The sequence below is a fragment of the Macrotis lagotis genome, chromosome X (genome assembly GCF_037893015.1).
Source record: "Macrotis lagotis isolate mMagLag1 chromosome X, bilby.v1.9.chrom.fasta, whole genome shotgun sequence".
In the NCBI taxonomy this organism is placed as follows: domain Eukaryota; kingdom Metazoa; phylum Chordata; class Mammalia; order Peramelemorphia; family Peramelidae; genus Macrotis; species Macrotis lagotis.
This window is the reverse complement of record NC_133666.1, coordinates 266,587,396-266,602,621: the sequence shown is the minus strand read 5'-3', so window position 1 is coordinate 266,602,621 and position 15,226 is coordinate 266,587,396. Positions and strand designations below refer to the sequence as shown.

The following is a 15,226-nucleotide window of genomic DNA, read 5'->3' as shown; positions in this document are numbered from 1 at the left end:
GCCTTAGTTTCAAATGTGCTTCAACAATAATGCGCTGATTTTAGGTAGGCCACTTAAATCTCTCCAAGCCTCAGTTTATTCACCTTTAAAAGAAGAAGTTTGGACTGTGGTCCTGTCATTCAATAAGAGTATTTTAATCACAGTGTCATAGACTTTAAAACATTTGAATGAGAAAATTCTTTTCATAGATCAGTTCAAACATTTAGGACAGGTACTTTCACTAAGAGCAAAATGCTAGTGATGTCTCTGCCTTCTCTGAGTTTACATTCTTCTTAGGGCCTGGGGAGGAAGATACTACAAATGTACACATATAAATACAAAGTAATTTCAGAAAAATAGGAGCAACTTTGGGAAAGGATGAGAATCTGGAAAGATTTATGTAATAATAGGAAGGGTAAAGGAAGGCAATAAGCATTTACATATGCCTATTACATTTGAGACACTGTGTAATATTACTTCATTTATTCCTTACAACATTCCTGCCAGGGAAGTGTTATCCCTATTTTACAGTTGGGGGAACTAAGGTAGACCAATTCAGTAACTTGGCAGTTGGACCAGAGACATACAGGTATTAAGTGTTTAAGACCTGAATTGTCATCCTGGCTCCTGGCCCAGTAATCTTAACCATTGTTGTTCCCACCTTCCTCAGATATAATAAACACTTTAACTGAGTCTGGAAGTAAGTTAGAGTTTCTAAGAGATGACCTGAAGAGGGAATACATTTCAGGGATGGGGGAAATCCTGTGTAAAGAAATGGGAATTGAAGAATCAAATTTAGGAAAAAGCTAGTATTGCCACCCTGGCTGAAATGTAGAGTGAATGGGAAGATAGGTGGGAGCTTAAATTGTGGAAGGCTTTAAATACTATGTTGAGTTTGTATTTAGAGGCAGTAATCATAGAAATGGCTTGATCAGATGTATATTTTTAGGAGTATTTCACAGGAGGTGGTAGAGAGTGGAAGAGAGAGACCAGAAAAAAGGAAAATCATTAAATCACTTATTTTTGTGACTACAAGTATTGTTGAATGAATGAAGTAGATGGATGTGAAAAGTGGGACTGACTCAGAATTTAGCATCTTTCTGATTTGGGGAATGATGAAAAAGAAGCTTGAAAAGGTGTCAAGAATGCAAACTTGTGAATTTCTAGTAAAATGGTGGTGCACTCAGTAGCAGTACTGAAACTGTTGAAAGGTGATGAATTGATGGTAAAAATTAGTTCTTTTTGTCTACATTGACTCAGCAATGATTATAAAAAAATTCAGGCCATTGGGGACTACAGATTTGGAAAGAAATAAGAGAAGGTATAATAAAACTCAGGGGAGCCAATGAGATTGACAAGGTGCTATAATTGTAGAAAATGAGGATCTAGAAAAGAAGTTTGGAGAATGCGTAAGCTTAATGGGTGGGAGAAGGATGAAGATTAAGCAAAAAAAAAAAAAAAAATGAGAAGAGTTCAAATGAAAAGGAGAGAATCGAGAGGACTATCCAGTATCACAGAAACCCAGAGGATTACGAAATTTAGTGGTTCAAGTGTTTTCTTGGTAACCCATTAGCAGCCTTAATCAGGAAGTTTAGAAAGCTAGATTGGAAGGAATTGAGAAGTGAGAGGGAGGTTAGGAAATGAAGGAGTTGGTTGTGAAATGAAGAAATAGATGACAGGATCACATGGAGTTGTTTTTTTTTTTTTTTTTTTTTTTGTTTTTTACCTAGGGCATAATGAGAGAGAAGGGAGGAAGAGGGGCAAATAGAAATGAAAGGAAAGAAAGGTATTATGAAAGCACAAGGGTTATTTGAACCCAGGTACTCCTGACTCCAAGGCTGGTGCTCTATCCACTGCACCACCTAGCCACCCCTAGGGAACTCCTTTTTCTCAGATACTGGAGGTAAAGGAACAAATGAGGAATTACATGAAAATGTTTTAAGTTCTGAAGTTAAGAGAAAGAAGTAACAGGCCTTTTTTAGTAAAGGAGATGAGAGAAATATGGTGTTGGTAGAATAGGGAGCTAGAACAGAGAAGAGTTTTGAAAAAAGGAAGCTTTTGGGATTGTGGCAGAGAAATATATGGGATTGCCATTGCAGTGAGGGCCCATGTGAGAATAGATAAAATGAATGTTTTGTGGATTTAGTTTCAAAACTGTAACTATACTTAGCAGTATGTGAATAGGAGTGAAAACAGACAGTGAGATCAACCTAGAATTACGAAGGATTCAAGAACAGATCTTGGTTGAATTGGTCAATTAGAGAATCATACAAGCAAAATGGGAAAGTGAGAATGGAAGAGCATTTGATAAACTGGGAGGACAAAGGAAGGATAGAGTAATTTGGAAGTCATCTAAGGATGTAAAATAAATTTAATGTGAAGGATAGTGTCATTTGGAACAGACTTAAGAATTGCCTAGTGAGAACCTAGTGGAAATAAGATTACGGTATATCAAATTCAGTTGCTTTGTTGGAGAAGGATATGTGCATGTATGTAGTAAAATTAAAGTTTATGGGGTTTGTGGATGAAAATACTGTTTTTAAGAAGGCTTAGAAGGTTGTGATTGCTGCCTTCAAGTTGTTATAGGGTTATCAGCAGGAAAGTGAGATTAAACTTGGTTTCTTTGATTACAAAAGACAGCAATGGGTGGAAGCTTCAGAGGTAAATTTAGATATAATGTGAGGAAAACTTTCTGCTGACTTTAAAGAGCTGGTAATATGATATTGTAGAAAGATTTACAGGTTTTTGAAGTTGGAGGGCCTGGATTTGAAATCTCTCTCGACTGCTTATCATAATATGACACTGGGCAAGCCAAATAACCTGTCCCATGTCTGTTTCCTCTTTTGCAAAATCAGAGAGTTGGACTAGATTACAACTGCCATCTAAATTTGTGATGTAATCTCCAAACTGTAGTTAAAGACTTATGTGCATGTTGGTCTGTTCTGTAGAAATTGAAAATTTTTTGAGTGCATTTATTATGGTAAAGATTGTTAAATAAATATCTCTGGTTTTTGCTAGCTGTTCTGGATACTGTGAATTTTTTTTTTTAAGAGAACTCTTGGCATCTGGGAGAAGCTTTAAGTTTGAGATAGAAAATTTTACCAGTTTGTGTTCATCTGAAAAAGAAAAGTTTTTGGAATTCCATATCTTATATAAGCAAAGGTGTTTGAAAAAAGTTTAAAAGAAAAAATACATCAAACTTGTTCATTGTTTTCTTTATGGCAGCATTATTATTCTTATCCTTTGGTATAATACGATGCCTTTATGATTAGAAATAGAAATTTTAAGAAGTCACTTTAAATTTCCCAATTTAACATTTTGTTAAAAAAAATTTGATAGTAAACAGTTAAATTGCAACTATGATTTAATACTGATTTTTTAAAAACCTAGCATATGATAAATAATAAAATATTCCTGATTGTTCTAAAAATACTGAAAAGGTTGAAATACTAGAGTAGTCATTATTTCAAAAATTATAAATTTATAATAATAAAAATTATAATTTTATAAAATTATGTGGGGCAAAAGTAGATTGCTACCCTTATTTATGTTTAAAATCTTTGTCTTTTCAGTCATCATTGAATTTTGAAAAACATTCTGAAAACTTCCAGTGGACAGAGAATCGTTATGATGTAAATCGTAGACGACACAACTCTTCAGATGGCTTTGATTCTGGCATTGGACGTCCTAATGGAGGTAAAGTTTTTCCTAAGAACTTTTGTTATACTTTTACAATTGATTTGAGTTTTTACACTTTTTACACTTTAAATGTTTTATTTGATTGGTAATATTTTCTTCCATCTGCACTTTTGTTTCTTTTTGAGCAAAATCACCCTTGCAGCAGTTAATTTGTTTTTGCCAATGTAGGAAATTTTGGAAGGAAAGAAAAAAGTGGTTGGCGGGCACATGGAAGAAATGGTACCGAAAACATAAATCATCGAGGGGGATACCATGGTGGAAGTTCCCGTTCTCGAAACAGTGCTTTCCACTCTGGAAAAAGCCAAGGACTGCATGAAAACAATGTCCCTGACAATGAAACTGGGAAAAAAGAAGACAAGGAAGGACGAAAACAATTTGAGGCTGAGGATTTTGTAAGTTTCTTGTAATTATAATACAAAACGAGGTTTCATTGTTTCCTCAAGTGCCATTTTATCCATTTTGCAAGCTGCTTCATGAGATTTCACCAGTACAGCTCATCTTATACAGGGATCACCCTTTCTATACTTAGGTAAGAGGTATTAGTCATTTGACCACTTATTTTTTTAAATTTTATTTTTAAAAATCCTTTTTCTTAGTGGATTTAAAAAAAAATCACATATACCTCATCTTTTGACTACAGTCTAACAAAATATTTACATTTGCTACACCATAATGATTTGCAGCTACTAGGGCATTTGATAGTATTGTTGAATAAAATCACATTGCATACAGTCTGCATCATTTATACCAAGAGAACAAAAAGAAATGGAGTGGGCGGGGGGTGGATGGAAATAAATATTTGTTTATGCTTTTTTAAAAAAAAACATCTTAACCTTTTTATTAATTCACATTATTTCATAATTTATTCACATCATGGGACTTGGCAAGTGATATGCTTTTTTTTTTAAGTTTTTGCAAGGCAAATGAAAAGGTTAGTGGCTTGCCCAAGGCCACACAGTTAGGTAATTATTAAGTGTCTCTGAGGCTGAATTTGAACTCAGGTACTCCTGACTCCAGGGCCAGTGCTCTATTCATTGCAATACCTAGCTGCCTTGCTATATGCTTTTGAACTATGTGAGGAACCATTTGTAGATTGATATTTAAACTTTTGCTGATTCAGATACTTTTTTTTCCCCCCAATTGCAGCAAACTCTTTGCTATCTGTTTGCAAAGAAAAACTCATAGCTTTGTTTTAGGTATATTCTTACTGATTTTAAATGTATTGTAGTCCAACTAAATAAGAAATGGTATCTAGTATTCCTAATAAATATCAAGAGGAGGGAAACAGGAAACCTGAACTCTTTATTTTATTTTTGACCACTCATCAGATAGCAGATGAGACGGAGATTTAATTTAAAAGGAAAGTGATAGAAAAAATATTTTTTAAAAAATCACTTGGAGCAAGGCCACCTTTTCAATACCAGTGTATACATTTTAAAATGCAGTAAAACTTCATATTAAATGTAAATACTGTCCTTTGACTCACCAATCTTACAAAAGTAGGCATCTCAACTTCTAATCTTGGGATTTCCTGCAAATTCTGGAATTCGTACTTGAGGTAGTACTTGTCAGTTGTTTCAGAGTCACAGTGAGTTGATTGTCACTAAATTGACTTGATGCTAGGAAGATCCCTACTCTTCCTAGTAATTACTTCCACTAGTTAATTTCTTGTTATTTGAACCTCTCCTGGTGAGCAGAGTCAGGCTTAGGCTTATTCACCTATACAAATATTCTTAACTGCTCTTTTTCACCCACTTACATAGCGAGAGAATTTGGGCTTCTAACTTTTTTTCCTATTTTACATAGCGAGAGAATTTGGGCTTCTAACTTCTTTTTTTCCTATTTGTTTGACATGCTATGTTGCATCAACAGTTTCTGAGGCTATAGTTATGAATATAATTTTTATTAATCTGAAATAGAATTTCACATGCTTTTGGGATTTATTTAATAGCTGTTCATCCTATATTTATGCCATCATTAAGTATTTTAACAGTATACAAATATGAGTTACATTATTAAAATAATGATTAAATTTTTTGAGGTGTTCATAATGCACCACTGGTAATATAAAGTAATGCATGGCTCCCATTTTCCAGTAGTTATTAGTTTTCCCAAACTGCAAACGTGAAATGGGATGAATGAAAATTGCTTTTGTAGGAGAAAATTATTTTTGTTGTTAATCCTATTGGTTCAAAATATTGTTATACATTTTTGCCAGTTGGAAATTTTTTTTAATCTATTGTATATATTTGGTTTCCTAGTTATGTTAAGCTTTTAATAGTTTTACAGGAATTATTTAATTTTATATGGAAGTTGACTTGTATATTTGTCTAAATGTTATTGAAAATAATTTTTAAATGAGCCTTTACATACAGTTCTAACTAGATTTTCAGTTATTTTTGCTTAGTCTTAAATGACTAACATCAATTCTCAATTATTTTTAGAATATTCATTGAATAAATTCAATGAATTAATTCCAGACTGGCTTTCCCTTGCTACTTTATATGTTTCCTTACAAAGTTGATTAGGGGAAATCTAAAAATGTATGGTAAAATAAACTGGTAGGAAAAAATCACATTCAAAAGCTAAAAGTCTTAATCTATATGTCCATCTTGAAATCTCAGTATTTTGCTCTATTGTTGAATTTATACATTTAACTTTTTGCCAAAGACTATGTAGAAAATTAATATATAAGTTGATTAAGTGAAGATGCTAGACATCAAATTATTTTGATTCTTTTAGGTTTGGCATAAGAACTGGTGTACACAACATATCACATTGACTGTTTCTGTGTAAGATCAGTAAACCTAAACTCCAATCTTTTCAAGAGAAAGCGGGCCTAGTTTGGTTTTCTTTGATTCAGGTTTGGTCTGAGACTTTATTGTGGGATTCTAAGTTCCCACAGAACTAAAATCCTATTATATTAAAATATGGGGGAATTAGCATATATTACTCCATCTCATATAATCAGTGTTTTTACTGGTGAGTTTATAATAATTTTTATATAATGGAAATCCCAAGAGAAATGCCCCCACCCCCCCCTTATCCGTTTATCTTCTGTGATGGAAAATCTTTGATTTTGTACTGTTTTCATTGTAGGTTTGGAGAGCTGGCCTGTAGCTGATATTGTTTTTTGTCCTGTCATCAAGTAGCAGTTGTGTTTCAACTCCCATCCTTGCCACATCAAGCATCTTAATCCCCTAATTAAAAAGCACCAAAATACATTAAAATATATAGGAGCTAGGGGGAGGATAAAGTTCATAGGACAGATATTCAGACCTGGGAAAAAGGACTTCATAGTCATAGGATCATAGAACTATAGCTTGAAGAGATCTTAGAGGCTATCTACTCCTCCTCTCCCCCCCAGTACAAATGAGGGGAAACTTAAGACCCTAGAGAAATTAAGTGATAAGTGATATGTGCAATGTTTCCTAAGTAATAAATGACAGAGCTTGGATTTGAACACAAGTCCTTTGGCTCCAAAGTCAGCATTCTTGACCCTAGAGTGTATATAATACATCCTGTTATCTTTTCACCTTCTAGTTATAAAAACTACTATACCTGTTTCTACAGACAATGAGTATAATTTATAGCAATCATTTAAATAAAATATGTTGTGATATTCCAGGAATTTTTTCATAAAGAATTGTTTGCATTTATGCACTAATGATTTTTTTTATACTAATGGAAAAAATGATCCAGAATTGCTGAGAATGAAAAGAAGATTATTTGTAGGCTTTCTTCATTGACTGATTTGTTGAATTCCTGTATAGTATTTGATCTCAGCTTAAAATCTGAAAGTGGAGGTATATGTGCATATATGCATAAATGGCATAAGGAAGCAAATGATAACATATGGTACTTAAGCTATAATTGATATCAGACTTACTTAAAGGTAGTTGAATTTCTTATTGAATGTTCTGGTAATTTAGTGTTATCATAATGAGACCACATTGGAAGATATGACCCAAGAGTTATAAGCATGTCTAGTTTTTGAGTTTTAACTCTTCCCTTTGTTCTGTTCCATCTGAGGATGGGTAGATAATATTTTAATATTCAGGTAAAACAGTAGTCTTGAGAGGTTACTTCTTTCTAAACTTGCTTTCTTATTCATACATATTCATACTTTTTCTCTGGTTGGGGAAATAAATGTCAAAGACCTGCTATCTTCTGACTCCAATTGAAAGGGCTTTAGGGATATTGTTAACTGAATAGATGAGACTTTTTATCTGTTGATATGAATCTGAAGAAAGATGGTTATTATTGGGAGGGACTTCAGAGGACATCTAGTTTTATTCTCTCATTTTATGGATGAAGAAACTCAGGTCCAGGAAAGCCAAGTTATTTGCCCAAGTTATTTGCCCAGTGTCATATAGGCCATAAACACCACAGTATGACTTGATTCTAAAGCCCTTGACCTTTCTGCTGTACTAACATTCTATTATATATATAATTGACTTTTGGCAATTTGAAGTTGATTGTGTCATAGCTTATCAGTAAATGTAAAATTCTTTTGTAATTTTCAACTGGATTTTTGTTTATATCTTGAGATTGAACACTTTTTTGTTAAATCAACAAACTTTTCTTTCAGCCATCTTTAAATCCTGAATATGAAAGAGAGCCAAATCAGAATAAATCTTTAGCTGCAGGTGTATGGGGTAAGTATTTTTTGGTTCATATGTGGAATATGAATATTATTTACAAATGGGAAAATTGTTTGCAATATGGGTATGGAGGGGGATAATATTAATAATTATTGGAATCAAGAATGTAGAAATTGCTATTTGAAATGAGAGATTCTGAGGCTAAAAATGATGAGAGAGTGGACTTGTCATCATGCCATCAGGAGACTGCCAGTTTTAAAAGGCAAGGAGATGGTGATGGAGCAGACCTAAGAGTATAGGAAGAAAAGTGTTGTGTAATGAAATTGAAAAGCTATAGCACAGGTTATGACAATTGGGAATAACTCAGATGTGGCAAACCTGGAAAACTGATTGTGTCTTAAGCAGAAATAGAGATGTTTGGAGAAGATAGAATGTTTATTTCTGAGAAAGGCATTATATCTACTCACTTTTTCCCTTGCCTCAACTTTTTAATGTTTACAAGTACTCTTTGGGTTTTTTTTTTTGGTTGTACCCATTGACTGTCTTTATATTCAAGAAATGCAGACATAAACTTCTTTGTGAAGAAGCTGAGTGTACTTTATGTATGATTTCTTTAATATATTTCCACTCACTTTAATGATTAAACAATATAACTTAAAAGGCCAGGTGAAATTTGAACATTGAAATTCTGTATTTACTAAAAAGCCAAAAAGAATTTGGAGAAAATGTCAAAAAAATCTTAAGTACCAAAATATGAAATTTGGAGATTGAACTGAAAATGTTGGACAGTTTAATGAAGGAAAGTGAGAGGAAACTCATTTATCCATGTGTTTTATGCACTTTAGATTAATTTTGATGAAATTTTAATTGTTATCTGATTACCAACCAACTCTGATGCTGTTTCCATTTACTATACTTAACAAATGTTGATTAATTTTAACATTTATTATTGAGGCAGCTAGGTAACACAGTGGATAATTACCTCCCGGGTTTGTTGTGGGGATAGAATGAGATCATATTTGTGATACATGTTGCAAAACCTTAAAGTGCTATTTAAGTATTAGCTATTATATTAGGCATGAAGAAAACATAATTAGGATGATAAAACAGAAAATGTGATTCAAAAACTGAGCAAAGAGAATATAATATGTTTTCAATTATTTGCATAATAATAGAGAAACTATGAAGGATAATCCAAAAATTAGTCATAGGCTTTGGGGAGAGTACATTCTTCAATCTTCAGATGTAGATTTTTTTTCATTTTTCTGGGAATTCATTTCAAGTAGAGTAACACAGCTATGTTTAAAAGACATAAAATTGAAAAGATGTTTAGTTTCCCTTTACCAACTTTCTTCCCCCTCCTCCATTCTGGGTTTCAGTTGTTCTTGTAGATTGATGCAAATTTTTCATACCCTGGAGTAGATTTGAAATTACTTGCTGGTGTGTAAAAGTGGATTATATTCTACAATTTAATCATTGCCCAAATTGTTAACCAAATAAATAGATTAGATTTCAATTTTAAAAGCAGCATTTATTTATGAACTGACTTTATCTTTCCTGCTACTATGATAAGCTTTTTCAGGACACTGACTATCTTCTTGTTCATCTTTGTATTCCCAGCACAGTATCTTGCACATAGATAAAGGTTTGTTGACCAAGTAAATGAATAAATATGTGAGAGAGATTTGTTGAAGATAATGTAGCCTACCTGAAGGTTGATTTACCTATGAGTAATAGAGAATTGATTGTAAGTGGTTTTTGGATTTTCCATTGTTTAAACTATTTCCCCTTCCATTTATATTGTTATGGGTAATTTAGTACCTCTCTGCATTAATTAGCAGCAAAGTAGTATGAGCTGAGAGAGGGAGGAAACTCCAGAGATGATGTGGAAATAGGAAATTATTTGATATGTGTTGTAAAGCAGAAGTAATAGTTGAAGGTGACTAAGGTTTTGAGCTTTGATGACTTAGGGTCCCATTTATAGAAACAGGGAAGTTGGGAGGCTGGGTAGGTCAAGTGAGGTGGGGTGAAAGACTGGAATATTGGAATTCATGCTTTCTTGTTATCCATGTCTAAATATCTATCAAGTAATTAATTAGAGGTGGGAGACTGAAATAAAGGGTACATATTGGGGTGGGAATACATGCATTTGATAATCCATCTGAGTACAGCTGTGATTGTTGAAAGTGGTAATGGTTTTTAATCAAGAAATATTTGTTAGTAGTATGTTCTTTGGTGTACCCACTGTCTTAGCCATCATTTCATGATACCTGTTATGCTTATCTGTTTTCACTTGTGTAAACCAAAGTTACTTTAGTATAAAATAGCAGAATTTAAAATCTAGATCCTCCTAATACTTTCTTTCTCGCCCTTAGTACATTTAGACTACTCTGTGAACTTGATTTATAGGATTTCTTTTAAAGGGAGGTTTCCTTCTCTAATGGATGATAGCAGTTGTCTCACTGTGAAGTAAGTGATCGTGACAACTGTACCTTGGTTTTTCTGAACTTAAGGAACAGGTTTTTTTCTCCCTGATTTGAAGCTTCTGGCTTTAAGAAAGCTTTCTTCAGAGTTGAAGCAATTTTTTGGTAACAATAATCATGTCTTTTATTCTTAAAATTAGATATAATATTTGCTGATGGCAATTTCTTGACAGGGGGAGTACAAAAGAAAATGGTGCAAAGGAGGAATTGATGGGAAAATTGTTTAATTTTTTTCTCAAAATAGGTTGAGGGAGAATGTGAGTACTATATAATGCAAGAGTTCATTGTAGTTTAAAAAAAGAATGCAATTATTTTCTTTACATTTTTTAGCTTTATTTTTTGTACAGATGATGTCTTTTTATACATTACTAAAATATTCTTGTTCAAGAGTAAACATAATACCTCCTCCCCACAAAAAATATAGACCCTCATGAGCAATAAAGAAAAAATTAAAATTAAAAAATAATAATAGGGCCAGCTAGGTGGCGCAGTGAACAGAGTACTGGCCCTGGAGTCAGGAGCGCCCGAGCCTAAATCCAGCCCCAGACACCCAACAATCACCCAGCTGTGTGACCCTGGGCAAGCCATCCCAACCCCACTGCCCTGCAAAAACCAAAAAAAAGAAAAGAAAATAGTAGTAGTAGTAGTAGTAGTAGTAGTAGTAGTAATAGTAATATTGATAATGATAATAGGGGCAACTAGGTGGCTCAGTGGACAGAACACCGGCCCTGGAGCCCAGAGCATCTGGACTCAAATCCAGCCTCAGACACCTAGCAACCACCCAGCTGTGCAGCCCTGGGCAAGCCATCTAACCCCCCCCCCCCCCCCCCCCCCCCCGCCCCCCACCACCCGCCACCAAAAAAAAAAATAATAAAAAATGTGCTTCAGATTATGTTCCAACACCACCAGCTCTTCTTTATAAATCCATCACAAAAGCTACTTCCATATTTTTCCACTGTTGCCATTGCCAATCGCCACTCCCTCCATTTGTACTTTCGCACTTACCATATACTGTATTTTCTCTCTGCTTTCACTCTGTCCCTCTTCTTAAATGTGCTGTAGGATAGCTGAGTGGTGCAGCAGACTGATCACTGGTCCTGGGACCAAGAGGCTCCAAGCCCAGCAACCACCAGGCCCTATGGTCTGAGACAGGCCATCCAATCCCAGCCCCTTGCAAGAAGTAAAAAAAAGAAAATGTATTATATCTGACCACTCTCCCCCATGGTCCATCCTCTGCTCCATCACTCACATCCCCCCCTTCCCCCCTGTCCCCCTTCTCTCCTTCTTACTCCAAATGCCTATACCCTATTGAGTATATATGCTGTTTCCCCTCCTAGCCACCTCTGATGAGAGTGAAGGTTCTCCCCTCACCCCTCTCCATATCTTTGGAAAAGCTCATTGTAATAAAAAAAATCTTATTATATGAAATAGCTTATTCCACCCCTCCTTTCTCTTACTCCCAGTACATTTCCCTTTTAACCATTGACTCCATTTTTACAATATATTCTATCTTCAAATTCAGCTCTCTCCTGTGCTTCATCTATAAAAGCTCCTTTTACCTGCTCTATTAAATGAAAAGGTTCATATGAGTATTATCAGTATCATTTTTCTATGCAGCAATACATGCAGTTCATCATCATTAAGTCCCTCATATTTTACCCTTCTCCACTCTCTATGCTTCACATGTGTCCTATATTTGAAAATCAGACTTTCTGTTCAGCTCTGGCCATTTTAACAGGAACATTTGAAATTCTCCTGGTATGTTGAAAGTCCATCTTTTTCCCTGGAAGAAGACATTCAGTTTTGCTGGGTAGTTGATTCTTGGCTGCATTCCAAGCTCTTTTGCCTTTTGGAATATTATATTCCAAGTCCTATGAGCCCTTAATGTAGTTGCTGCTAAGTCCTGTGTGATCCTGACTGCAGCTCCATGATATTTGAATTGTGTCCTTATTTTCTCTTTGACTTGGGAGTTCTTGAACTGGGCTGTAATATTCCTGGGGAATTTTTTGGATCTCTTTCTGGGGGAGATCAGTGAATTCTCTCAATTTCTATTTTGCCCTGTGCTTTTAGGTTATCTGAGCATTTTTCCTGTAGGAATTCTTTAAAAATGAGGTCAAGGCTCTTTTCCTGATCAAGACTTTCAGGTATCCCAATAATTTTTAAATTATCTTTCCTGAATCTGTTTTCCAGATCAGTTGTTTTTTCAATGAGATGTTTCACATTTTCTTCTAATTTTTCATTCTTTTGGTTTTGAAGTATTGTGTCATGACTTGACGTAAAGTCAGCAACTTCCTTTAGTTACATTCTACTTCTGAAGGATTTGTTTTCCTCAGAGAGCTTCCTGATCTCTTTTTCCATCTGGCCAATTTCTATTTCTTAAAGCATTCTGTTCCTCAATAACTTTTTGAACTCTTTTATCCATTTGACCTATGCTGGTTTTTAACATGTTATTTTCTTCAGCATTTTTTTGGATCTCCCTGACTAAGCTGCTGACTTCTTTTTCATGTTTGTCCCTGCATCTCTCATTTCTTTTCTCAATTTTTCTTCTATTTCCCTCACTTGATTTTCAAAATCTTTTTTTGTAGTTTGTACTTCTTGTACTTTGTACTTCTCATCTTCAGATTGAGTATTTTGATCCTTCTTGGTATCATAGACAATGTATTTTTCATTGGTGTTCCTCTTTTTTTTTCCCTGTTTACTCATTTCCCAAACCTGTGCCTGGTCTTGGGGTGCTTCCTGAGTTTTTGAGTATTATTGGGGCACCCCCCCCCACAAGGATCTTAGTGTGTGAAGTTCTGTCTTCCCTCCTGGTCTGTGAATGACCACAAATGCACCCCTCTACAACGGGGCTGAGGTGGGGGGGCCCCTGCTGTTCTGTGGGAGGCCTAGACTGCGATCCAGATCTGAATGTGGTTAGAGCCCCAGAGTCCTTTTCCAGGTACAGAAGACAAATGTTGGAAGTCTCTCTCCATTCCCCTCCTTTTGGTAAGCTGAGCACTCAAGGCTCAGTTGCCAGGGGGCTTCTGCTTAACAACTCCTCCTGCTTCTGGTTACTGGATCTGGGCTGCCAAGGCCATGCTGCTTGCTGAGTGCCCTGAGGGCTGGGCTTCATGCACTTGCTCTCTGGCAGAGGTCCCCCACTGATCTTCCAAATTGTGCCTGGTGCTCCCCCGGGGTGTAGGTCAGGAAACTGCCCCAGCTGCCATGAGCCATGGCTCCCAGGCACCCTGGGGCTGCCTCTGGGAGACTGAAGTTCCTTCACTCTGGTGGGTAACCCCTCTAACCCTGTGGAGCGGAGCCTTTTTACTATTCCAGGTTACCTTGGGCTGGAGAATTGCCTCACTGAATCCCTCTGTGGGTTCTGTCTCTTAAAAATTTAGTTAGAGTCCTTATTTTATGAGTTTTGAGAGAGAGCATCTAAGAGAGGCTCTTTTCCTGTTGTCATCTTGGCTCTGCCCCCAAATGAAATTATTATTATTATTATTATTATTATTATTATTATTATTATTATTATTATGCTTTTTTGCAAGGCAAATGGGGTTAAGTGGCTTTCCCAAGGCCACACAGCTAGGTAATTATTAAGTGTCTGAGACCGGATTTGAACCCAGGTACTCCTGACTCCAGGGCTGGTGCTTTATCCACTATGCCACCTGGCCGCCCCTCAAATGAAATTATTTTTACACTTGGTTAATTTTTGCAGTTTTTTTTCAATTAACAAGCATTTATTTTTCTCTCCTACTTAACAGCACATAATTGTTGTAACAAATATTTATTATCAGTGCAAAGCAAATTCCTATATTGTGTCCAAAAATTCATTCTTTGAATTTAGTCCATCCCTTCCATGTGAGTTGTCTAGAATCATGCTTGATAATTGTGTTGGTGAGAATTTTTAATTAAGTATTTCAAAATTAATTTTTGTAATGAATTTTTATAATGTTGGTTGGTTTCTTAAACATATTAAGAATTTTTTAGTTAACAGAAGGATACAAAATTGAATTAACTATTTTATTCATTTGTAATGTTCCTTTTTAAACATCCATTTGAATATGTGGCTTTATTTCAGAAATAAAGTTTATGAGACTTAATGTTTATGATCACAAAGATATTATATTTTGATTGGGCTAAGTTATTCTCTTATTTAAGTTCTAGGGAGAGGTAACTATTATTCATTATTTGTTATACAGAATATCCTCTGAATCCTAAATCTAGAGCTCCAAGAATGCTGGTCATTAAAAAGGGTAGTACAAAAGATTTACAGATATCTGGATTCCCTGCAGTAGGAAATCTTCATTCTCAGCCAGTTAAAAATGGAACCGGTCCAAGTGTTTATAAGGGATTAGTCCCTAAACCTGCTGTTCCACCAACAAAGGTAAGGATTTGTTTGTTGAGTTTTTAAAAAGTTTTTTCCAAACTTGATATAATAAATATATAATAGTAGTAATTGATATAATTGAAAATGAT

At 35.0% G+C, this 15,226-nt stretch overlaps 1 protein-coding gene across 1 annotated transcript in view; it reads left to right on the top strand.

Annotated features, from left to right (window-relative positions):
* Positions 1–15,226, top strand: part of GPBP1 (GC-rich promoter binding protein 1) — a 98,174-nt gene that overhangs the window by 61,733 nt on the left and 21,215 nt on the right. The window contains exons 4-7 of the mRNA XM_074205013.1: positions 3,552–3,675; positions 3,847–4,070; positions 8,270–8,336; positions 14,950–15,134. Coding sequence (XP_074061114.1) covers positions 3,552–3,675; positions 3,847–4,070; positions 8,270–8,336; positions 14,950–15,134 — 600 coding nt within the window. The remainder of the gene's footprint in view (positions 1–3,551; positions 3,676–3,846; positions 4,071–8,269; positions 8,337–14,949; positions 15,135–15,226) is intronic.